Source organism: Melospiza melodia, chromosome 4 (genome assembly GCF_035770615.1).
Source record: "Melospiza melodia melodia isolate bMelMel2 chromosome 4, bMelMel2.pri, whole genome shotgun sequence".
NCBI classification, from domain to species: Eukaryota; Metazoa; Chordata; class Aves; order Passeriformes; family Passerellidae; genus Melospiza; species Melospiza melodia.
The window spans coordinates 59,113,981-59,140,255 of record NC_086197.1 but is presented as its reverse complement, the minus strand read 5'-3'; the positions used below and the strand labels follow the sequence as shown (position 1 = coordinate 59,140,255).

Sequence of the window (26,275 nt, the reverse complement as noted above, 5' to 3'; positions counted from 1 at the left end):
AACTAAGTGATTTTTCTTTTTTTTTAAAGTAAATTTGACACAAAATTGATGAAATGGTACACGTGCAATGTGGAATTCATAATGTCATATTTTCTCTATCTTTTTAGTGTGGAAATACTTAAGAATGGTAGAACACACAATAAAGTTTTTCTATTTATTTTTACTATTCATATGTTCTCTTCTTTTAGGAAATGATGTGGCTGAGCGCAGAAGTGTGATAAAAGAAGCAATATTAGAGGCAGAAGCCTTTGGTGATACTGAGACTCAGGCTGAACTGATGGTGCAAGCTGCTATTCTTGACCTGCAAGAAAAACGTCCTGTGGCAGGCATTAAACTTCTTCTGCAGGTTTGAACACAAAAGAAAAACTGTTTGCTTTTCTTTGATGAATTTTTTGTGTAGTCAGAACAGCTGATGGCAGCATTAAATAAGTTTGAAATAGCGCCTCTAAAATAGATTTTTTTTCACTTTGTGTGCTTTGTCCTCATAAATAGACAGGAATATAGTAACTGCTCTGATTTATGTTGTCTGTGTCCAAACAGAATATCATCGGTTTACTCCAAGAGGATACATGTATTTCCCTGCCAGCTTCTTTGACTTTTGTGAAAAGCATGCTTCTGCTGGCAGACATACTGCCACTGCAATTAGTAGAGGACTCAGAACATTGCTCTTCTCCAGTGGAACCGTTTAACTTGCTTGTTTTGGCACATAAACTTACCATTAAAGCAGTGAGTACATGTCGGTGCATTTCCAAATCCCTCCAACAGCCCTAATTATTTATCCTGGAAGTTATTTTATCAGTTATTAAGAAGGGCTGCTCCTAGTAACTGATCACTTCAGTTTTAAATACATTAGAATAGTGTAAAGAAGTCGTTCATCTTACCAAATTCTTTATCCATACTCATCAAGCATGTTCACATGTGAAGTCTGGTGTTTTCACAGAATTTAAAAATATTGAATAGTTGCAAAATACACATCCAAATGTGAAAAAATAAATAGGTAGTTTGACTTCTAAAGAGATGCAGAACACTCACTTTTCCCATTTGCAATGAAGGACATGTTCATACTCAACACCTCAGGGAGAATGTAGATCTCATTAAATTCCTAAGTCTTAAGCATCCAAGAACTTAGCTTTGTGTCTTAGAATAATTTGAATCAGGACAATCTATTTAATGTAGCATGATATTTTAGGCCGACGGATTGTTACAATTGGTATGAAGGAATAATTTCCATGTAAAAATTTAAACATGTAATTAAAAAAATAAATTTAAAGACATGAACTTTGTGAGAGCACTAAACCATTTACCTATTTGGGATCCAAAAATAGGCATTTTTATCTGAACTTGGTAGAGGGTATAGAGGAAAGTTTTTAGATCAAACTCTTTTTCCTCCCATTTTCTAAAATGCAAGTTTAATCCACCGAAATATTTATTTAACCAAGTAATAAAGAATCATATGAATCACTTCAGATTCAAACTTCCAACTGTGAGACTTGCTAACCTTCAAGTGACTTGACACTTTACAATGTCTCCGCATTGTCTTATCTCCATGAATGAAAGGTTTGACTGGCTCCCTACATGCTAATTTCTCTTTCTTTTCCGGCTGTTGCTGGATGTCAGATTTCTGTGTAGAAATGACAGTTTCTTTCCAGGGCTTTGGTTACTTGTGAGATCTATTTCTAAAAGAATTATTTTAGGGAGTTCTCTTTTAAAAACCAAAGCCTAGAATTACTAAATTCAATTAAGAGTTCATTAAAATTTTTTGCTTGCATCACAAGACTCTTCTGCAAGACAAGTACACACTAAAGTAAAGGAATTCAGGAATATTGAATCCTTTTCTAGTGCTCTTTTCAAGACACTTCAGTTTTGCAATACCTGACTTACTTAAACTGCTGTTTAATTTGCTGTCTGCAACTTGATTTTACTGAGCATGCTCTTCTCATAGATTTTTGATTGTGGTGAGCTCATTGAACGGCAAGGAGAAGACAGTACATTGACTTGCCTGGTCCTACCCTTGAAGAATATCTACCTGCCACATATTAACTTGCTAGCCCTAGTCAAAATGAAAATTGGTAAGCAAAACACAACTCATTATTATTTTTAAATTTTGGTAAATTTTCACTCATATTTTATGAATGGGTTGGTTGGTGTAGCTTGGGCTTCTTTTGAGTGGCCTAGGTAAACCTCAGTGGCATCATACAATACTGAAACACTTTATAGCTTTGTATTTATATCCATCAATCACTTGAATTTTTGAGAATTGGATTGTAACAGTAAATATGTAGCAGCATTTCTTCTCAGGAATTAGCTTAATTTTGCATAAATTGGTTGTCTACTAAATAATTTACAAAGAGCTGTTTCTTTTTTTTTTTTTTTTAGGATACAAATTAGCTGAAAAAGTAGCTTCCACAGCTGCAAGACTTCCCTTGCAATGGCTACATGCTCTCAGCCATTTAGAATCAGCATTGAATCTTTGCAGAGCAGCTGCAGCAAAAAAAACAGATTTGGAAGTTGAACTTCTTTTTCAGATGGGTAAATAAACCCCTGTTTGTACATCCCAAGTGCCATTCTAGGAGGTGTTACGCATTATGTCTCTTAAAATGGAGACATTTTACTATAAAAATAGAATAAATTTGGACATTTCTTAATGTCTCTAGATGCAGATCTCTCTCCTGTGTTTAGTACCACACCACAGGAGGTCAGGATGCATTATTCTACAATTAACTTCAAAACTGGATTAGAGCTACTTTCATCTGCATGTTAGCAGGCATCCAAGAATGTGGCCAGCAAGATTAAGAACATTATATTTTGCATTATGTGCTGGTTTGTGAGAATCCCAGTCAGAAAAACATTGAAGACTTTGTAATGTATCTCTTAAAATTCATTTTTGGGAGTTAACAAAAGAAAAATGTGACAGTGTAAATAAATAATCTCCTATTACTGCAGAGGCTGAGAATTCCAAGTTGTGCAGTGTTGAACGTGCTTCCAATCAGAGTGTAGCACAGCATGCGAATCCTGTCTGTGAAAAAAGTTGACTCATTTTCGTCTTTTAGCTGTTCTTGAGAGAAAACAATGCTATTCATTATTTCTACTGTCAAACAAAAAGTATGTTCACATAAGAACCTCTTGCTTCACTTTTACAGAGAGGTACTGAGAAGATGCTGCCAACAGACTCTTCTGTTACAGCAGGCTGGCTGCGTTTATCCTGTGGGATGTGCCCAGCGCAACACGGACCTGAGGGGCACCGTGTGTGCAGCACAGCACAGAACAGGCCTCTGCCTGCTCATTAACTCCTCATGCACAATGCTCTGCCAGCTGGGATCAGGAAATGTTAAGGGTCATTATGATTCCCAAGTTTGGTTATTTCAGCTACTCTGTGAATTGTTATACAAGCATTGTGCATTACCTTTTAAATATACTGGAAAAGATCTTGCTTAACCGAAGGAGAATAGATAATTTATTGTGTTGTTTAACTTCTCTGGAGGTAAAAAAAGATTGGGTGGGTCTTACAGAAGAAAAATTACTAACATCGTTAAAATCTACTTTCTGTATTTCTTTCTAAGGTAAGGTAAAACGCCAAACAAGAGAAACAGGCAGTAAGTTAACTCAAGCTGTTGAAACCCTGTTTGAAGCTATTAAGCTGAGCCAGCAACATGACCAAAAATATGAGTAAGAATCTAGCTATATAACTTTGAAAAGAATTTAAATCATACATGAATATAATTTTAAAACATTTTTTTGAGATTTGGTCTGGGACTTCTATTATGGAGTATCTTTTATGTTTTAGAGAGTTTTATTTCAATAGAGAAGAGCTAGTGGATGTTTATTCTCTTATTTAAAACAAATGATAAGAACATTTAAAAGCATTTTTAAACACTTCACAAAAATTACAGCTTTCTGTTCTATTTCCAAATTTGTGCCCTATCTGTCAACACTGAGAACAGAGCTATCAATTAAACAGGAGGTTTATTCATATTTCAGAGGATGAGCTGTGGTCTGCCCCCTTCCAGATAACAGAAATCCAGCTTGAAAAGGTTACCAGCCAGAAATAGTCAGAAGAGCAGAGGCAGGAAGAGCGTAGGAAATGTGTTTGTAACAGATATCAGGACAGTGACTTTGGCATTAGTTATCAGCCTAGAAGATGCCTGAAGAGCTGAGCCAAGACAGCCAATAAATTCTGTCAAGCAGCTCTGACGCATTGGACTTTAGTTTTTTTGTTTCTTGACCAGTCTAAATGAATAATGTGCCACATCTAGTTAGAGACAGTGTAAAGGCAGCAATTTACCTTGCTTGTTTGGGTATTCTGTTACTTAAGTTAATGAACCAGAACTCTGAATGTAGAAGTAGTAGCATAGTAATAAACCTCAACAAGCAGCCAGCATGATGGAAGATGGTGCAGAAATAGACTGTGGTGAAGTTTTGCAAGTTTAATTTGCTACTCTCATTTAATTTGCTACCATCTTTCTAAAAGAACGTACAGTGACATCAATGGACCATGGCTTTCTTGTTTTAGAGAACTTAACATCCTGCTGACATTTATACAAACCCTGTGATATCCGTGGTATTATTTAATTAAAGTTGTTTCTTGATGTCTCACATCCTTTTTTTGTTAGCAAGACTAGAAATTTGACTAAATCGTTGCCAACCAAGTGTAGAATTTGCCATCTTTTCAGCTAGTTTGCTCAGTCTTTAACTGTGCAGCACTCTGACTTTTGTATTTTGCTTTACACAAATTGTACTAAAGCTAGAATTTATTGTACTATATAAACAACCAACTCTGTGCAATATGTGTCTGTCCAGAATAGCAGCTATGTGAATAGGAGTTTGTTGCTGTGCTTGGGGAAGTTAATTCATAAGTGAGATCTGAATAAATCTGCAGAGCCAGGAGGAATCTGCATAAGAAGACTATAAACCTATAGGGAATAGGAATGTTGGAGAAATTCTCCAGGTACAGTGATTTTCAGCAGGTTGAAGGGAATAATTCTGCCCCTCTGCTCTGACATGATGAGATCCCTCCTGGAGTACTGCACCTAGCTCTGGAGTTTTCGGCACAGGAGAGACTTGAACCTGTTGGAGTGGGTCCAGTGGAGTCGCACAAAAATTATGAGAGGCTGGAAAACCTCTCCTGTGAGAAAACGCTGAGAGAATTGGAATTTTCAGCCTGAGGAAGAAAGGGTTCCAGGGAGACATTTTGGCAGCCTTTCAGTACTTAAGGGGGCTTATAGTGTGGAGGTAAAGTCTCTAATAGTGCTTGTAGTGATAGGACAATGGGTAATGGTTTTAAACTAAAAGAGGGTAGATTCAGACTAGATATTGGGAAGAAATTTTTTACAATGGTGATTTACTGGAATAGGTTGCCCAGAGAGGTGATAAATGCCCTGTACCTCAAAGCATTCAAGATAAGGTTGAAGGATGCACTGAGCAACCTGAGGTGGTTGAAGTGTCCCTGCTCCTTGCAGGGAGTGGGACTAGACGACCTTTAAAGGCCCCTTCCAACCCAAACCATTCTATGATTCTATGATTTTTGCTTAGTTTACAATACTACTGTAAAAATCACTGAAAAGATAAGGAGACATAGGAGGAGGGTGGGGATAGCTGAGCACTGCCTGAAGATGTGAAACATTCCTGTACAGAACTCAAAACTAAGAAGGTTAGTATCTGAGCTCAGTTAGGAAACAAAAGTCTGGTTTGGTCACTGTGAGTACTTTTGCTGATCCTTTGGAGAGTTTGACTGAGCACCCAGTTTGATTGGTATCCAAATTCAGGTACCTATGTTTCAGGAAAAGCAGGGCAATGGATAAATGCCTTAACTTGAGCAAGGAAAGCAAACAGTACGGGAAGATCACTTCCTTTGCAGAATTAGGGTTTTCTTACTAAACATTTGCAATTTATTTATGGAATATTTGTTTCAAATAATAAAAACTATATTTGATGTACTGTTAAGTGAAGGTGTTACTTGTTAAGCACACCATAGAGATGTTTTAGACTCACTTTAAAACAGGTACCCATGGACTTCTGAATTCCTAAATTTCTGAAACAAGTTGCACTTAAAGTAGATGGATGAATGCTTTATTTGGTGAGGTATCTAGCTAGTCTTATGCAGGAGACAGATTTTATCACTGTAATGCTTACTTTGATAGTTAAGCTGATTATTCTGTGTGCTGTTTCTTACAGGTTAGTAAGACGGTCGTACCTTGAAATAGCACTATCCTATTTCCGTTTTGCTGAAACTAATTTGGATGAATCAGACACAGATAATTCGGTGACTTCCAAATACAGTGTATGTTTTCTGTCTTTTGGACAGGGGCCTCTTCAAAACAGGAAATATGTTTTGTGCACCTTGCCATATTATTATTCGCAGCGACTTATATATCATACTGAAACTAAAAGTCCTCCTAGAAAAATCATACAAAGAAACCATATAATAGAATTTGATCTTGTTTGATGTTATCTCTCACATTTATTGTGTTGAATAATATATAAAATAGGAAGACACCGAACCGACAGTGTTTTCATTTTCCATTATGTACAAATTAACTTGCACCTTGGAAAATGTACTTAACATTCAAACCTATGCTATAACTATATAAAATTTCAGGTTTTCTATACAAATATGAATGACAGCATGAGAAATACAAGTGTATTTAATAACATGAAAGTTCCTATGAGCCATAGTGGAAAGCAAAATGTGTAGCATTAGAGAATAAGATTCAAAAAAGGGGAATATGATAGCAACACTGTATACAGTAGTGACAATAGTATTAGCTGCTCTGAGAAAACTTTTTCCAGGAGCAACCAATAAGTATGCTCTAGATTTTTTTGCTGTTGTTTTTAGCATTTAATGCATGGATTTACATTCAATGCCAATTTTTACAACTTGGAAATAAAACAATTACTTTATAAGTTGGAGGACTGTCTTCTGTGTTTAGAATATATTTTACTGTAATATATTTAGAATCCTGATTATGATTTGGCATATAATTTTTAGACCTATTCTGAAGATCGGGGTTCTGAGGACGCTATGAAATCAGAAGCGTACAAAGCACAAGCCTGGATTGCAATAAGAGCAGCTTCACAGGTTGGTGCAGTATTCTGAAGAGGTGATTTTTTTTTGATTTTTTTTTTTTGATTTTTTTTACATTTCATCTCATTCTACTTACATGAGCAAATAAGGCAATGCAAACAAGAGTGTTAAGGTTTCCTGAAATTTCTGGCATAGGTCTTGTTTAATAAAATTAAAATGGCCACTGAATAATGCATTTAATCTCTCTTGGACAGATATGACTCTGCTTACCTTAACTTTGACTCAGTGCAAATAAAATGGCACATGACTTGATATGTGTGCACATGTATTTGACATGTGGACAAACACCAATGGCATCCAGATGAGGATATCTGGTTTGAAATCAGTATGTAGTAATTAAGCTTTCAGCAGTAATGATTAATTTTGATATAATGTGTACCTTATGTCAGAAAGAATATTTTTTTAACTTTTAAAAATATAGTATGTTGAATAATTAATTTTTGTCCTCATCTTGCTACTCTAAGATATTAAAATCTACATAAATTTTGTAGTGAATGAGTCCTGAATAAAATAAATGTTATTTTTAGGTCAGTGAAGCTATGCTTGCTTCTCAGCTGTTAATTGGAACGAAGAGTGTTAAAGACGAGAACATGAAGGATGAAGTACAACAAAAAATCCCAGAATTTGCTACTATGGATCTTTTTTCTTCCTACAGAGATTTCATATCTGGTATTCCTTTATACCTTGTAATATCAGAAAATTAAATAAATATTAAGCTATATATGCCATGTAATCTAGTAATACATTTAATATCTTGTTTTAATTTATGAAAAATTATATATCACCTTTGCAAAGTAAAAGCAAAAGTCTCATCATGCATAGCAATACATAATATTAAGTAGAGACTTCATGAGCCTTTAAATAGCAGCCTGTGCATGTGTTCAGTATTTTAGGAAAAATTCATTGTTTACATACCGTGGTTCAGACAGAGTGCACATACTGCCATAATTTTGGATGGTCCTTTGTTACAGGACTTCCTTAGACATATAAAGTAGATATTGGCCTTCTTATCAGTCATCACTGTTTTTTTTTTTTTTTCCCAAACATTGACATATAACTGATGTTTCTCTCTAGGTATATTAGCATTCCCTTGGAGAGTTTCAGTTTTACTCTTGATTTTGCAAGGAGATGTTGGTCTTGAATAGCTTCTCTCCCTGCGTCATTCCCCAAAAACCTCAACCCAACCAACAAAATAAAAACAAAACCACAAACAACAAAACCCACCAAAACTGACAAACTCAAACTCTTGCAAAGTTTTCTGCCCATGTCTTCTAAAAGTCAAAGTCAGTAGAAAACTTTCACTGTCTTTCCAATCCTATGGATTATTATTTAGATATGCTTCCAATAGCTTGGTAGAACTTTGGTTTATTTCTAAATTCTGCTTTTATTTTTCAGCTAAAGGAGTTGATGAAATGGAAGTTTTTGATCTAAAAAAACCCCTGAGCAGTGAAACTAGGAATTCTGAGATAATGAGTGCTAGATGTTATATAAACACTAAGACAAATTATTCATGTTTATTTTTAAACAGGAAACCATTGATAGTGATTTTGGTTCAGTGACTTAATTTCAATTTTGCCAAGTGAATGACAAAGACTGAATTGCTCTTTTTGATAGGTGCTGGAAAGCTGAGCCATGTCTGTATACTGTACAGTGTTTAAACATATGTGTTTTGATTAGTTTATGAAAACAAATGTTGTATGCTAAGACTTTCCATCTGATTGTTTTGTACTAGCTCCATTTGCTTATAATTACAGATAGTTTTTTTTTCTTTTAGCAAATGCAACATGTGTTTCTCCTGATAGTTCTGCTAGCCAATACAAAGAAGAATAGAAAAAGTAGAAAAGCAATAGTAGGCCAAAATACAAACAAATAAATTGAATTGTAAATTCTCAGCATAGAACACTAAATATTTTCTGTAAAACTCTTGGTAAAAACATATTTAAGTTTTCATCTATAGGACAATATGGTCATTTTGGCATTGACAGTGAAATGTCAGGAATAATGGAGACATTCTAATTTTGTAGGAGCACTCGTGATTATTGTCTGAAAGTTTACTGTTAGGAATCACTGTAACAATGTTTGCTCGATTTGGAGTGAGAAACAGAGCTCAAGAATTGTGCTTTTGAAAGAGCCATGTACTAATACAGTGAAAACCAGTATTGAATGTAAACAGTGAATCAATGATACTGATAATTTGTTCCTCTTTCTGCATAAGTACAACTTTTAGGCAGTGCAAAAGAAAATATTATCTTTTGTTTTATTTCACAGTTAAGAGTATATTTCAGTGAAAATGTGCTTAATATCTAAAATGGATTTAGGATTAAAACTAACAATGAATACTTCAGAGTGCTTATCTATTCTGAGTTAGGGTCAACAAAACTGGGAAGTTCAGGTGCTGCAGTTATGATTGGTGACTCCTTGTGTTATTTCCATTTAGTAAATATCTTCTATTGAACAATGTGTAGGAATAATGGTTTCATATTCAGAGAGAGAGAATGCACCTTGCTCTCTACTCCTTTTGAATTCCTTGCAAGGATTAGTAAGGTTCCTGCCTTTGATCTGAGAAGCAATTTTCAACTAATTTTAAGGCTATTTACTATTTCAGCTCATATTAAAAAAGAGTAAAAATAATTTTTCTTGTATGAAAAATATAAGCAGTTTCACAAGTTATACTTTTAGTTACAGATTAGTTAGTTCCAACACAATGCAGAAGTAGCTTTTGAATTCTAACCACTTGATGTGTGTTCTGGAACTCTTATGGGATTGCAGATGGATACAATGTTGTCTCTGAAACTCCCGAAGTATCTTCTGCTGAAAACAAAGAAATCACAGAAGACTATCAGAGTGGAAGTGAAGGAACAGAAAGTCCTGTAACCAAGGCCAGCCAGAAGAAAGATACGATAACATGGATTCTCATGATTCGCTACCTCAATCTTTTGAAGAGAATGTATAACACAAACCTATCTGGTAGGCATTTTTATTTCCTTCCAGAAAACTGCTATAGATGAGAGACTGTTCTTGAGGGCAAACAGTGTCAGAGTTAAAGGCTGTAATCTGAAGTAGCCTAATTTTTAGTTCCTTTAAATTATATAAATGCAAAAAGTCTTCATGGAAATCCAGATTTATGTCAGTTTACACATGCTGCACGTGAAGATATTACAACCTTTCTTCATAGTTATTCATGAGCCTCCACAATACAAGGAAGGAAGGCCTCCCTCAAAACTTAATTGTTATTACTACATCTGAAGCATTTCTAAAAAATTCATAATCTATGTTTATTTTTAGTTTTAGAAAAATCAGTCTTAAGTCACATAATAAATAAATCGGTTCAATTTGAAGTTCTGTTTTGGAGACCTGAGTGTAGGGTAAATGGGAAGGCTATGCCCTATTAAATGTGTTTTGACTGAAACCCCAGATGTGATTTGCAAGCTTGGGTTATTTCACTGCAAATAGAACATGGTAATGGATAGGACCTTTCAAATAGAGTAAGAATCCATTAATTGCAAGGCCTTAATATGTGCCTCTACATGTGATGGCCATCTTATGGATATACAATTGATGACCCAACAGGTGAGAACAAAACTATATTGTATGTGTAGGTGTTATTTAGAGAGAAACCTAGCAACTCTGAAAATAACAATTCCAGAGAGGGCTGGGTTTTCTACCTGCAGCATCAAATGAAAGTATTCTGGCTCAGCACTGAACTGGAAGGAATGTATCTACAATTAAGTGTCAAAAGGTGCATGTAAATCTCAGCTCTAGTTACCTACAGTTACCTGTTGTTGGGGAGCCTAGGGGGAAACTCAGCTGATCAGCCCCTAGCTGTGTAAACTGGGGTCTTAAGAACTCTCAAAGCTGATTTTGGCTGTGTTGAATAAATATGTGTTTATTCTAGTGGGTGCTTAGACATCTAGTGAACATACTGGCACTTACACTTTGAATTTAGGTACCTACACCTCAAAATTATACCTCCCATTTGATGCTACTTTATAATGTCTGGAGAGAGTTTGTTTCACTGTCTGATCACTGGTGAAAATAGCATAAGCTAGTAGTATTTAAGGGCAATCAGTATAATTGTTGGAAATGCATTTATATGATAATCTATTTACATATTTTATGATGCTTCCAAAATTTATGAATATAGTGTATATGTAGTAACTTGACATTTTAATGGCAAATAATGATGTAATTTTAAAAATCTCTTTTAAAAACTGCTCATACCCAGGAACTGGATCACTTTCTGGAAGAGATGGACACCTTGGTTTGATTTCTGACACAGGAATTGTTCTACGCATAGCAAAAATGCATTACTTCCTTGAAAAGTATTTGTTGGAATATTCAGTGTGTTGTCCTGAGAATTTTCCAGCAGAACTACATGATGTAGAAATACCACTCAGTAATTCAAGTGATTCTTCAGAGGTACTTATATTCTTTCTAATGTTTCAAAAATATTATACTGGTACTTCATTCAGATTCTTGGTAATTCCAATGGTAATTTTTCTGGGAGCACTACAGAAGAATGAAATTATATGCACAGGATCAGCACAAAACCAAAATCCTGTGAACGCAGTGAATTATGTAGTTAAAATAATTATTCATTTCTGCAAAAATAATCTTCATCCCATAGCCAGTGTATTTAAACCCTAGAAGATTAAGCAGAATAATATTTAAAAAGGTGTTTTTATTAGTTAATAAAGTTGGCTGTTACTCACTAAGGGCTGAGATTTTAAATCTTGCAGATCTTCATCTTTCATGCCAAAAATATCTTGATGTTAATTTTGTAATATGTATGTACCAGTCTCTATATTGTTAATTTAGTCTATAATAAAAACATGACATTCAAAAATATGTACATTATATTTTATAAAAAGCTTCTTAAGGTCTTGTATGCCAATTTTTTCACTGATTATTAGCTGGCTGGAAAATAAACCTTTTTTTATCGCTGGCTCGTGAGCAGCCTATTTGAGCTTTCAAATGTAGGCAGCTCAGAATACATTACTCAGATAAATCTTGAATTAGAATTCTGGATTCTACATTGACCATGGCACATGTTTTGAACATTGAATGAAATTGTGTTTTAAAACCCACTGTAAAAATAATTGTCTTCAAAGTTTCTCAATCACATGTCTTATATTAATAATTATCCTAATACTAAAATCTAAAATGAAAGATTGGTCTTTGTGGCTTATTTTTAGTTATTATATTCAGTATTAAATGGAGACATGGGAGCCTTAAGGAGGGAGAAGTTGGTATGTTATGAAAATGAATAAAAATACTTCTGTGAGGGTAGCTTGTCTAGAGTTGGTGAACTTTCTGCAGTGTTGGACAGCATATCATTACTCATTTCCCAACAAAGACCTGACTGTGCCACTGAATAAATTGTAAATATACAGTATGTGACATTTATAACAGCCATCATATATCAAAAATTATTTTACTCTGTCTGCTCTTTTTTTGACATAATTAGTATTACAGTATTCTAGAATAATAAGCTTCAGAGCTCACTGTCATGTTCATGACGGGTGCAAGCTGCATAATCATGTGTTAACTTCACTGTTGTAGACAGCTAACAAGCACAAAGCTCTTACTTTTTTTAATTCTAAGATTCATTGATTTTTATCACAACATTTTTAGAAGCTTTAACTATCCAGAAGGTTATAGATGTTATTTAAAAATGTAACTGTAATTTATTACTTTGAGTTTTAACAGTAGAAATAGACATACTTTTTGAAAGAATGAGTTTTATGTACGAAGTTGTTTGACTTATATCTACCTCTGTAACCTATTTTTGACCCTTGAAGGCTTTTTCTGGTCTGCTGACCAAAGAATCCAAATTACATTAGGTCTATATTTAAAATTCTGGGCCCTGTTACATTTTTCATGCCTTTTTTTTTTTTTTTTTTGTTCTGCTCCATGATAGTAAGTAGGTCTGGAAATACTTGACAAAGACAGTTTGTTTTCAGGCTTTTGAGAAAGTTGAATAGACAAATATTTTCACATGTTATTCAGCAACTGACCAGTTTGACAACAGCAGTTGTAACGTTCTTCTTCAAAAATATTCAATATGAACAGAAACCCAAAGGATTCAGTTCAGTGAAAAAAACCAAACCCATAACAAACATTTTAAAAAGAAATATATAGCATAAACTGGAATTTTAAGAGCTCGAGTTCAGGGGCACAGAATAAATTAAGTTCTTCTCATGTCCATATATATGTTTTCTCCTAATTTTTTTCACAGTCCATGCTAGCAGGACAGTGATTCATTACTGAATTAGAAGAGGGCTGTAGTGAGTGGGTCCTCCATGCACAGCTCATGGCTTACCATGGGTTATGGCCGCTGAAGGCAAATCCATGTGCTCAGATTTATGACTTCCACACCCCTGGATTCATTGTTACCTTCACTTCTACTAAAGCTTCATGTGGAATGGTAACTGGCTTAATGGCATAAATCAGATCGTTGTGAAAAAATCCATCTTTTGCTCACTTGGATTTACTGCCCTGTAGTTGTCATACGCTGACTTTTTTGTAGAGAAAATAAGTTAAATTCTCCATTTTTTCAGCAATGAACATTCGAAATTTGAGAAGAACTAACTTCCCAGGAAGCTGTTTTCAGTGTCCATATTTTGGAACCAATGATGGAGACATTAGGCCTATTTCAAATAGCCTCCATGTTCCCTGAAAAAGCAACTGTTTGGCCAGTGTTCTTTGCAGATCTGTGTAATACTTAAAAAAATAGAGATGGTGTGTTCAGCCTTTAAATCAAATATTTCACAATTTTAAGAAAAGGTTTTATTCATACATGAATGATGGCTGACAGTGTTCCTGCATTAATTCCCTGGTGAATGACAGCCAACAGTAGCTATTTGATGAATGCCCTGCTAATGTTCCATCTGTATGTTATAAAATACAACAAATCCTCACAAATTAAATGGTTGAAATTTCAGCAGGTGTCACCCTTTGTTAGTTGCAAAGCTGAGAAAACAGATAGGTAAACATAAATAAAGCATTATTCTAACATTGAGAATCCTGTTTTAATTATCAATATTTATACTTGGCAAATTACTTTTTCATCACTAAATGTTGTATTATCAGTGTGCCAAAGAATAGATTTGAGCCAAACTCATAATGCCATAATGATTTTAAGTCAAAGGCAGCAATCATTGTGATTGTGGGTATCTCTAAGTCAGCCCACAGATCCTTTGTATTAGCTTTAGAAAGGTGTCATTGCATAAGCATTGAAAAGTCTTAACTTAGTAAAAAGGACACCTTTAAAAACTACCTATTTACCTAAATAAACATATATTTATGCTGGAATGAAAGTCATACCAATTCCAGTAGACACTAGATTATAACAGATTTTTCCTGTTTCAGAAAAATACAGAAAATATAGTTTAAACTTTAATTTATTTAAATGATGTAATTTAAATATTATTAAATATTATTATTTACTAAAAAATTAACATTTATTTTGTTTTTCAGATGTCTATTGATATTTCTGAAACTATATCATTAGTTTCACAGGCGAGACCAGCTTCTACGGTTTCTGCCATTCCAGAATATGAGAAGACAGAGAGTAGGGCAACAGTTGCTCCAGATAGGGAAATCAACATTCAGTGGTACATTCCTCCTATGGCAAAGGAATCAAACGACATGAAAACTAAGGTATAACTAGAGCAAAGCAGTTCCTTAGGTAGTGCAGCAAACTAAGTCTAATTTCCAATGAATATTTGTGTTATGATTTCCAGCTTTTTAACAGAATTATGGTGATAGGAAGAATTTATTTACTCTGCTGCAAACCTGCTCTTTAAAAAAACAGAATTCCCTGACAGTTTTTTGTTGGCAGGCCAAAAAACCAACTTTTTTCCCCATATAGAGCTTCCAGGCTATGCTGTATTCATGCCTGTTGTAAATCCCTGATGTCTTTAAGACCTCCACTCTAAATTTGGGTAGATACATTCGAATAATCGTTTGGTGGGAGACTCTTGGAAAAGCAAAGATCCACATATACAAGGAAAATGGGTTTTTGTAAGCCTCATTTTCCTAAAAGATCAGACTAAAGATGAAAGAGATGAGAGGGTTGCAGGACTGTGAGAAACTATGACATGTAACTTGTTTTATCTTTACACAAGGGAACAACATGTAGGTAAAATTTCTGCTACAGCAATAAAAATCCATCATCTTAAACTTTCTGGCATAGCAGATCTGTTTCTAAATTTCTATTAGACCCGTTTATCTTTATTAGGAAACTGATAGAAACCCCGGGAGTTAATGTAAATAATGTACCTTTTAATGTGGTTTTGCAGATTACTTTAGCATGACCATACAGATCAGTAGAAGATGAGAGACAACTCTTAAAACCAAATAATGTATGGATGCCATATTTTTGACATTTTCCTTACAGTCAAAATATTCAGCTACCGTTAGGAAGCATATTTTCAATTACACTAGTAAATACTTGCAGTGAAAGATGAAAACATTCTGCTTAATTTTCTTATAATGGTATGGCTTTTTTAGATCGGTGAGTTATGCACACTTCATGGATTTAAACCTAGCATGATGACAGCCATGCATATGATTGACCAGGATCAGGACAATGCTGGATTTTGATACTGACATCATGTGGTACACCTAATTTTCAAACCCAGAGTAATAATATCCAATTAAATTAATTAAATTAATCTAAAACCTATAAAAACTGAGTGTAGTACAAATTCATATGAAGTCACACTCCTCTCTTTTTTGAAGGTCAATTATCTAAGGCTTAATCAGTACACTGTATTTGATATTTATTGTACTCTTGTATCACTGAAATAGCTCAGGTCTACTTGCATTACAGTTTACCAATCCCTTCTCTCTTACAGGTTTTGTTGCTTTATGCTTATAATACAAGTCCTATCAGGATTAGTGACATCAGTTCAGTGTCTATGTTTTCAGGCCACTTTTGGATTCCATTGGCTAGGTAAATAATCACTGACTCTGTCCAGTTATTTCATGCTGTATTAAAGATCAGTCAGCCATTTAGGATGAGAGAAAATAAAGTACAAAATATCAAAGAGCTGTAAATTTTTACAAGCATTCATTTTTGCTTTTCAAATATTTTTCACTGTAAAAACTGTAAGATATCATACATGTGTTAAACTCATCCAAACAGCTGCTTTTTCAATGCATTCATTAGCATTTTAGTTTTGATTCTTAAAGAACCAAGTAACATATGCTAATTATATTACACTGGCATAGCAATGTAGCAGATCTAAAAACCACTCCCGGCAGTTATTCCCATTCTCTCATACCATATTACAACTCTAAGAAACAAGAATTTTTCTCAGTTGTAGCACTGGACTCTGCCCTTAATTTCACATCCTATGGCATTTTTCATTCTTTCTTTCTTGTCATTCATCTAGTCTTAAAATTTTTGGGACTGCTTAGTGGGTGGAAGGGAAGAAATAATGGGCAGCCTCTGCCACCCTGGTTGGATGAAAAAGCCATTTCTTGCAGAGACATTCCTAAAATTATACTTCTGTTTTTAATGTAAAAAGGTAATGCATTCTATATCTCCACTTCATTAAATGGAAAACTTATTTTTGTAAAATTATGAGATCAGTCTTACAATGAAAGAAAATGTAGAACCTAATCATTATGTAATAAAAGCTAGATCAGCCTAATTATAACCTGGAAACAACAAATATTGTTGTTTTATAGCAGTCATAATGAAAAACTTTGTCTTCTTTTAGAATTATTTCTTTAAGGGAGAAATTGTCTGATCTGAAGGAGCAAATTGAATTATCGATGCAAGCTGCTAAGAGCTTTTCAACTGCAGGACGTACAAGTTTACCTGAGCAAAATGAAACTTTGAAAGTAATTCCTCCATCTAAACCAAAGAAAAGTGATGCAAAAGTGCATCTCGATGGTAAAATAGAAGTAAGTGAGAGCAGCTTGGCTCTTATATGATTTAAGATGCCTGTTTTGGGGAAATAAATGATGGGCAACTTGGAAGGAAGACATAAAGGCAGGCATTAAGCTTCCCATGCCTCTTTAAAGAAAAGTTGAAATACTTTCACTCTTTATTTAATATTTAACTTTTTCTTATATATTACTTGTCGCTTTAGAAAAAAACCCAGGTATTTTCAACCTTTTACTTGAAAATAAAGGCTACCTCTTCGGAAACTATTTGGAAACTTATACCTAATTTATAGTAATCTACATATGAAAATCCTTGGCAATGTGCTAAATTAGCATGGTGATCAACCCAAAAGTGCTTTTTAAACATCAGTTACACATTGTCAATGTAAAATGGCCAGTGGTGGTTTCTGAAATAAGAACCTTCAATAATGTTATTGAGAGATGACTAAAATTGGCATGGAGTTTATTTTCATTTTCTCTATGCCATCCTCTTTTCTTTTTATTAGCAAGGCTGAATATGGTCCACAAGCAATACTCTCCCCACATACACACACACAAAAGGTAATTTCAGAATTTTCCATGTGCTCTGTTTGAGATAATGTCATTGGAATAGAATGTTGCCACAGCATAAGTGCTGCTTGATAAATGCCAAGGCAAAATAGACGTTTATTTTCAAAGTGGGAGACATTTATCATGTGACAGGATTCTCTTTATATCTATTATGTGAAATGATTAATGATGTAGAGGCTGTCATTTTGCCTGATGGATGCTGTGAAACAGTGACAATTGTGCACTGTGCCATTATTACGAGGCTGTATTTTGACCAGCTTGGAGAACAAATGGTATTTTGGCCAATCACTGTGCTCAGGAGGGTAGACAGAGCTGTCCTTTAGTGGGTGTTTCTGATTATCTGAAGGTGTTTGCTCAAAATTTCATTAATATATGTCAGTAATTGGTAAAAAATGTTTAGAATACTAATAAGATTAACATGCCATGCATTATACATGTATAAATATCATCTGTCAGGATGTTTGTTTATCATATCTTCAGTAAACACATAGCAAAAGTATGCTCAGTCACTGGATTTAAAACCTGAACCAGGAGCAATTTTGCCTCAGTAGAAACGGCAAGATTTGGGCATTGTGTTTGTACAGGAAACACTACTGTTTGTGTTGCAGAAAATTTATATTCATCAGCTAAGGTTTACTTTGCTGTGAATTCAATTAGAATAACCTAAAACTTGAATATTCTGAAAAATTTTGTAAGGCTGAGCCATCTGTTAGCTTATCAGAGGAGACTGATAGTACAGCATATGTTTGTAGTACACAGATAGTACAAATTTCTTCTTGTTTTATACCATTAGGAAATTGCTAAAAGGTGTTTATCTGAAGTCAAAGCACTGCTTTCTGTTGATCCAGCCCTGTCCCCTCCATTAACTGAGGTATGTTGTTCTCATTTAGAGTAGAAATCTGTTTTCTAAAATAAAACAATTGTTCAATTAAACTGAAACAATGATTATACCACTAAGCATCTTCCCATTTTTTTCCTTATTTTGTTTTGGTTTTATTTTATCATCTTTACAAATAAAATACAAATGTGCATGATTACAAACTGTGAATATCTTCACTGTTCATTAGAATCAACTTTTCATACACGCAAAAATGTATTAAAAGGGGATTTTTGCTCACAGTGGTTAAACAGATTATTCACCACTCTCTGGTTGTTGTTTACACAGACTCCAGTGAATTTCCATGATGGAATCACCAAATGCAATTTCTTTCCATTCTTGCATTTTTGCAGTTATTCAGGTTTGATTATTCCATTTTCTTTAGCTTTCTCTGTCTTGCCCATGACATGTTTTGAGAGATAGCATGCAATTTTTTTGTCCCTGCTGATGGGACAAAGCATCTTATTCGTGCTGTTGTTGCCCAGTGCAGTCAGTATCCCAGAGGAGACTGTGGGAACTGGCCCAGGGTGGGGAGCAGTGCTGTTCAGTGTTCTCAGCCACCTTGGGGACATCAGGGAAGGACCACAGCTCCCAGGGCTCAAGGGACTCCACAGGAGGTTCTGGAGTCCACTTCAATTGTCACTCCCTCAACTGATCCTCAAATATCTTGCCAGTAATTGTTCACAATGGAATGATAATGGAAAAGGCATCCACTGTACCCTTCCAGTCAGAGAGCTCTTCCTACCAGAACAGAATGTGACTTTTATCTGAGAACATTGGGCTAGTGCCTGTTATAGCAGAGAGAATCTGTCCTGTGCATCCTGCAGCCCAGTACCTGAGAGTGCGCACTGCCCCTTGGTACACATTGCACCATTCCTGCCACCCCTCGTTATCCATCCTGAAGTTCTCTCTCAAATGACTCCCAGGCCTTCATATCACACAATCTGGCTTAATCACTGCATCAGAATACACCCACATCCCTTCTGCAAAGCTGTACTTCTCAGAGTCCCACTGAAGTATCTTCCATGGTAGCAATATTTGATAGATTCCTAGGGAAAGATACAGACAAACTTCCACAGAATCATGGAAAATTTCTGGAACTGTTTAAATTCTTGTGAATTCCTTTCACTTTGCCTGCTTCTATTTGTGGATCTGCGATGGAAGCGAGGGAGCAGATTTAGTGGTGTTCTTCTATTAAAAATATGATGTTTACTGCACTGCTTTTATTCTCTCTAAATTCCACAACCAGGTGGAACATCACAGTACTTTTCATCATGAAGTTTCAGATAGAAACTTCAAACTAAGATGCTTTGAGATATGGTAGTTTTGGTTGAGCAGCTGAAGCCTAATCCTTCAAGATGCTGAGTATCTTTGTTCTTCTCTGAAGCCAACAGAACTTGTAGGGTGCTTAGCACTTCCCAATGTGTAGCATGTTTCACAATAGCGTTTCCAAACTTTCATATAAGCTGTATGTGTGCATTACCCTGTCTCACCCAGAGACAGAAAGCTCTGGGAGGGACTATGTACACCACAGAATAGTACATTCCCTTTGTTTTGGAATGGAGGAGAAGGCAGCAGATACATTTCTTATATGTAGTTTTTCACCATTTTCCCCCACCAAACACTTTTCTGTTGCTCATCTTCTGGTGAATTAATTGGGCAAAGTCACTTCTAATTTGTAGTCTTTGTTTTCTCATTGTATGAGCTGTCACTCTTCTGTCGTGTTGCCACTTTCTCTTCTTTGATTGTTTTTTCTCTCTCTGTGTCTTACAGTGCTTTTGATTCAGCCCTGAATTATATTTACAAATGGAACAAGTGCGTTTTCATTGAATTATTCATTTAAAATGATTTGGCTCTTCATGTTTTAAGAATAAAAAATTATCAGCCTACTTGTTTTTAATGCTGTTTAATGAGTAGTATGTCCTTGAGAGAGACATAGTGTTTGGAAGCTCCAGTCTTAAATATTGGAAGTAAATTTATAAATAAAATAATTTCATTAAAAATTAACCTCCCTATGTAACTTATTCCCTATGTAACTTATTCCAGTCATCACTGTCTTCAATTGTTTTTTGTTGATACCTAAATCAGTTAAATAGTTCTCTGTGTTCAATGGACACTCAAACCAGTTTATGATTGCCCTCTATTTCACCTTTTACTGTTAGCTCAATTCCTTCATTTTCTCATCTTAGGAAAAGCCTTCCAAATTACTAACCATACTTGCTGCTCTTCATTTTACCTACAGATGGTCATGATAAACTTTGTGAGCAAGACTGTTCATAAAAGTTTCCTCCCTTGAATCCTGTTTTACTAGTTTCCTGCAAGAAATGTCATTAACCACAAATTTATACCCAGGCAATAAATATTTCTAACTTACTCATTGGTTGAATTTCAGAAATCTGACTTTATATGAAACTATTGGTATAGATGTGTATGTATATTGGTATATACATGTGTGTGTATATATATATATTGGTATATATGTGCTTTCTGGTACCTTGGTACCTCTAAGCTTAATAAAGTTATTAATTTAGTATTTATTTTTTTTTCAGATCCCATTTGATGTTACTTTGCAATCAATAACAAGTTTGAAAGATATGTTTGATCTTGCCAATGGATGTATAATACGTGATGGAAGTCTTTTCAATTGGATGATTTCTCTGCTTCGCTAAATGCTGTTTTGCAATAACTTCATCAGTTATTATCTGAATGCTACAGACTTAGACTTAAGTTCTAGTGTTAATATAACAACTTCATTAATTACACCAGGATTTGGCTCCTGTTATGTTTTATAATTTTCACTTTTAGGTTATTTCCAATTATTTAGGCATTAGTAGTTTTTAACATGAAAATATTTTTTTAGGAATTTAGTATTTTTAAGGTAGTTTCTTTATAAGAGGATTCTCTAGCTATTCAATAATTTCTTATTGTTTAGAAAAGCTGAATAGGTTTGTAGTCTTCTAGTTCCTGATAATAGATATTCCTTTTTCCCTTGAAGTTGTATTCTTATCAGCAATTTTAAATTGTTTTTTGCAGTTATCAAAAGTTAGTATTATTTCTTAAGTTGAGAATTTTTGGAGGGGCTAAAATGATCAATGAATTTGTTCTCTTATTCATCTGTTTGGAAACTAGCATTTCAGGTTGTTGAGGGTGCAAGTGATCACTCAGATGTCTTCATAATTTCAAAGCATTTTTAAAAAAAACAAACAACCCCCCCCAACAAATAAACAACTCCCCCCCGCCAAAAGGCAGTACAAAGAATAAAATGGTACAATATTGAATATTTTTCATATAATTCTAAAAAGCTAAGGGAACCTTTCTGAATCTTGCTGTAAATATTATTTTAAAGTACTCAAGAAATACAAATGAGTCCTAACAACAACCACCTGAGGCAATATGCTCAAGCATATTCTCCATCTCAATGGGTGGAGCATCTGAAATGCCCCAGTGATTGAGATGGAGAATTTGACATGAACAAGTGAATTAGCAGACCAGAGAGGGGTCATGGCCCTTTGGTTTTGCTCACATCTCAAAGCCAGGCATTCCTTTGTTACTTGGAATGATTTGTTTGTAACAAACAGCAAAAAACCCCAGGACGTTTGGGCAGGAATCCTATGAGACTTGTCCCATGAGTAGTTATGGTTTTGTATTTCCAGGAAAATTCAGCATTAATGTAACCATTCCTGGGCTCATTTCCTGTGAAAAATGCCAGTCCCTTTCACTCACTTCCCTGTACTGTAGCCTAGTGATAAAACAATAAACTTTTTTGAGCTATTTGGAAATTGCAGATCTACCTTGGCTTGTGCTTTTCAGAAAAATGTTACCTGGTTGAGTTTCTTTTAGGGAGGAAGAGGGAGAGAGGGGTAAGATTCTGAATAATGTGTATCCTAAATGTGATGAGTGCAAGAAGAAAGGGAATAAAGTTCTTTCCTATTTCGCTTTGCTCCTATAAAAGAAAGAAGACTGGATGTATTTGTGTTATGTGTAGCTGTTTAAAAGTTGTGCTGTTTTTTAATTTGTGTACACTTTTCTGGAATGCTGTAGGTAGTAGGAAAATTAGCAGGATAATGATACAATGATGAAAAGAAGGGAAAAAGTAATTGATAGGGCAGTTATTTTTGCAAGACAATTTTAAAACTGAGTTAGTATGATTATTTAATTTGACTGCCTAACAGCCAGTTTGGAGGAGAAACTTCTTAGCATTATTCTTTCATTAAAAGAATTTATTATTCTGCAGTTGTTCAAAAAGCAGGAAGATAAAAATTGACATCACTCGTTTTTCTTTTACAAGGAACAAGTAGGAAATTGCAGCTTTTAAAAAACAAACAAACAAGGTATTCTGTCTTTTGTTGTGCTTTGTACAAACTAAAAACCTATCTTTTTTTGTTTGGGGTCACCTTGAGGATTGTCGTAGGACTTTTATGCACCTTAATTAATATTTGTAAAACATGCTATAGGCATCAGGTGAAAATGGAAGTGAAGTTCCATTACAGACAAGGTTTTTTTTTCAGTGCTGCCTGTCTGGACCTTGTTATATTTCCTGTACTTGAAACAGAAATATTAAATAAAAGCCTTTACCTATTCATTTAAAATACATTACTATACTTACTTTCCTATAATACATATTTTCTAAGATTTTTGTTTTAAAGAAAAATATTATCCTTTAACACAGCACAGTGAAATAATAACATTAAAATATTGACCTCATTGTATCCACAGCAGCAGATTTTATTCTCATAAATACAAGATAAAGTATTCAATGCAGGTTTCAGAGGAAACATTGGAGAAAACATTTTTTCTTTTAGCATACAATTAAAGTCTTTAGTTAAAATCTGCTTGTATGGAGGGAAGTTCATATCTATCTGAATGTCTCCAGTAATCACACAGAAAAAAAGTATAAAAGCAATTGCAAAGCAAGTTATTTCTTGGTTATGTATTGCAGTAGTTGGGTGGGGTTTTTGTCCTTACCAGTAAATGGAGACTAAATAAGTGAAACCAGAATGGAGAGTTCAATATGTGAAACCAGAATTGATTTGTGTCAGCACCACGCTGAATTAGATTTGCATAGAATACTTGTCTGTGTCCCTGTCTCCAAAATTAAAAAGGAAGAGGAGGAAGGAGGATTTCACTTTGTAAGGGAGGACCTTCCTGCTGTGGGAAGTTCTTCTCTATGATCTGCCCCCTACACCAATGCCAAAGAGCTACTATTGACAGCTGTTGACAGCTTTGAACCCCTGGCATGTGTACCAATTCTTTTCAAATTTTAACTGAAGTATTTCTCCATTGTACATCTGTGGAAGGAATGAACAGTGCTTCCCTATCTGATAAATCATGGGATGGGGCAAGGAGAAAGAGAGAGAGAGAGAGAGAGAGAGAGAGAGAAAGAGAGAGCTAGAGGGAGAGAGCACACTGTGGGGAGAAATTGAAAGATTCTGAAAAGAATGACATTTTATCTTCAGTGCATTCCATTGGGTGAGGGACTAGAAAGACCTATGAGAAAGTAAAGAATAGTAAAACCAGGTGTTTGGGGTTTTTAAATTATTTGAGTATTTTCTGTTATGTGAACGGAATGAAGGAAAAATACTGAGGAAAAAAAACAGTTTCTGGTCCTGTAATTAAAAATTGTATTATCAAGAACATGCTGGAGCTCAAATTGAATTTGAACAGGGAGCTTAACAGTGAAAGGTCTGAATGGATTTTAGAATATTTCAGTTTTCAAATACTGTTTCAATGTATTTTTAAGTTATATTGCTGCCTTGAAAAATGTTCTATATTCAAGACATTCACAGGATTTCTCATGCCTACAAATATATAGTGACTTGAAATTATTTCTGGTTAAATTAATTTTATGATTTGGAAATCAGTAATTTCACACAGATTTATCCAATTGTATGTGACTGGTTTTTAAATTCCACTACAGCTACAATTCACAATAATTTTTTGTTGTCCAAAGAATATATCCATTTTCTGGATGACATGAATCTAACAAAATAATCCTAGTAATTACCCTCACTATGCCTCAGTTTCTTTATCTGAAGATAACAGTAATCCCCTCATCAGTGAGGGATTTTAAGTTTTCTGCATCAACATTTGGAAAATATTTTCAGATCCTTGAGTGAAAGAGGAAGGCTATTTATGTTATTATTCAGTTGAGAGACGCTGTAATGGAACAGTCATTTGTTTCCAGTCCATTTCAGTGACATCCAAGAAGGAAGATTCTTTAAAATAATAATGATGGAGTTAGAATTAATTGTTGGCTAATATGCTGAACTAATTAAGCCAGCAGAGAGATCCATTTATGCTTGCCAAAGGTTTTCTTTGAGTTAAAGATACTGAGAACATCATTAAATGAGAGAAGTGAAAATATGAAGCATAGGTTAATCTTTAAAACAGAGTGGGTGAAAGGGTCCAGAGGCAAGTGATGAAGTCAAATATTTACCACTGCAATTTAATTTTCCACTTTGAAACCCCAGAGATAATTAGAATTATTCTCATTTATCTACCATCTCAGCATGATTTAGGATTCTGCTTAATGTGCAAAGAAAAAAAAGATGGGCTGTGCTGAAGCAATTGGCACGAAAACTCTCAGTGTGGAAGCAGAATACGCTACCTGAGAAATAATCACGAGCTGACTGAGCCAGCCCTATAGTCCTGTGTGGAGGCTGAAAGTCTCTGAACACACAGAGCACCTACAGGGCTGGTTTAGCTCCTGGCCAGACATTCAGAGTTGAAAAGTACATTTCAGCAGCCACCAAAAATTCCAATGCCCTAGGCAAAGCTCCTTGCTTCTTGGCAGTGATACTTGTTTCATTCCCTGTGAATTCTGCATCATACAGCTACTGTACAGCAGAGCTAGCAGTGAAAGTCAAGATCCTATCATACGAAATTATTCTATATATTTTATCATCATACAATGAGCAGTGTATTAATTATCTCTGTCACATTCCTACGATTCCACTACCAAATGGATACTTCCCACTTTTAAGTGGTTTCCAAACTGCTCTAAAAAACAATTATAACCATATAGAAATTAAGGCCTTTTTTTTCCTGGTGTCCTGACTGGTCTTACTGCCCTGGAACTCTGTGCGTTGTCCTTCAGAAACTAATGTCACTGCCCCTACAATGAAAATCTTGTAGGGGCAAAGAGGAAACCTATGTATGTTTAAAGGCAAAAATCTATTAGCATAATTGAAATCTTAGCCTAATCCAAGAATTGTTATCCATCCAGGTCTAATTATTATGGGAGAAGAAAGATTATTTCTATGTGCAAAATGTTTTAATAATAGTAAGTTAAAAATATTATATAAACTGGTTTTGCCTCACTTCACTTGTGTATTGCTCACACTTCCACTCTTTTTGCAGCCTTGCACGATTGCTGGGAATGCCCTGCCTTGCACAGGTGGCCTTTCAGCAATACCACCACTTTGGCTTTAAGGATTGGGCTTCTAGCTGCAGTTCTTTCCCCAAACAGGATACACCATCCTGTCCCAATGGTTCCTTACTAATGCCAAGAACAAGCACAGCACAGGTACTGGCATAAAAAATGCCAGCAAAAGTCCTACCAGCAGGAAAAACTGATTTAACTGAGAGGCTGTTACAGAATGAAGCAAAACATGCTGATCACGTTTATTTAAAATTGCCCCAAATTTTTAATTGTTCAAGGCTTCAGGGTTTGTCAGGCAGGTGCTCATTTATCTGTCTGTAAAATCAGTTGTGCTCCACAGAGGAGATAAGGGAAAAAAAAGCTAGAGGATATGGCTGTGGTAAAGAAAAGGTTTTAGATTCTCTCTGTACTGAAGCTGGGATGGAATAACAAGTGCTGGCCTCAGAAGTGAAACAGGACAGGTTTA

General features: G+C 35.0%; 1 protein-coding gene across 1 annotated transcript in view; it reads left to right on the top strand.

Annotated features, from left to right (window-relative positions):
* Positions 1-22,975, top strand: part of CFAP54 (cilia and flagella associated protein 54) — a 90,391-nt gene extending 67,416 nt beyond the window's left edge. Inside the window, exons 50-64 of the mRNA XM_063154850.1 lie at positions 189-346; positions 541-726; positions 1,943-2,069; positions 2,377-2,529; positions 3,561-3,666; positions 6,172-6,277; positions 6,986-7,075; positions 7,609-7,750; positions 9,851-10,048; positions 11,307-11,500; positions 14,561-14,743; positions 15,943-16,040; positions 16,813-16,999; positions 18,345-18,422; positions 20,978-22,975. Of these exons, the coding sequence (XP_063010920.1) occupies positions 189-346; positions 541-726; positions 1,943-2,069; positions 2,377-2,529; positions 3,561-3,666; positions 6,172-6,277; positions 6,986-7,075; positions 7,609-7,750; positions 9,851-10,048; positions 11,307-11,500; positions 14,561-14,743; positions 15,943-16,040; positions 16,813-16,999; positions 18,345-18,422; positions 20,978-21,097 (2,126 nt within the window). The 3' untranslated portion in view covers positions 21,098-22,975. The remainder of the gene's footprint in view (positions 1-188; positions 347-540; positions 727-1,942; positions 2,070-2,376; positions 2,530-3,560; positions 3,667-6,171; positions 6,278-6,985; positions 7,076-7,608; positions 7,751-9,850; positions 10,049-11,306; positions 11,501-14,560; positions 14,744-15,942; positions 16,041-16,812; positions 17,000-18,344; positions 18,423-20,977) is intronic.
* The last annotated feature ends 3,300 nt before the right edge of the window (positions 22,976-26,275 follow it).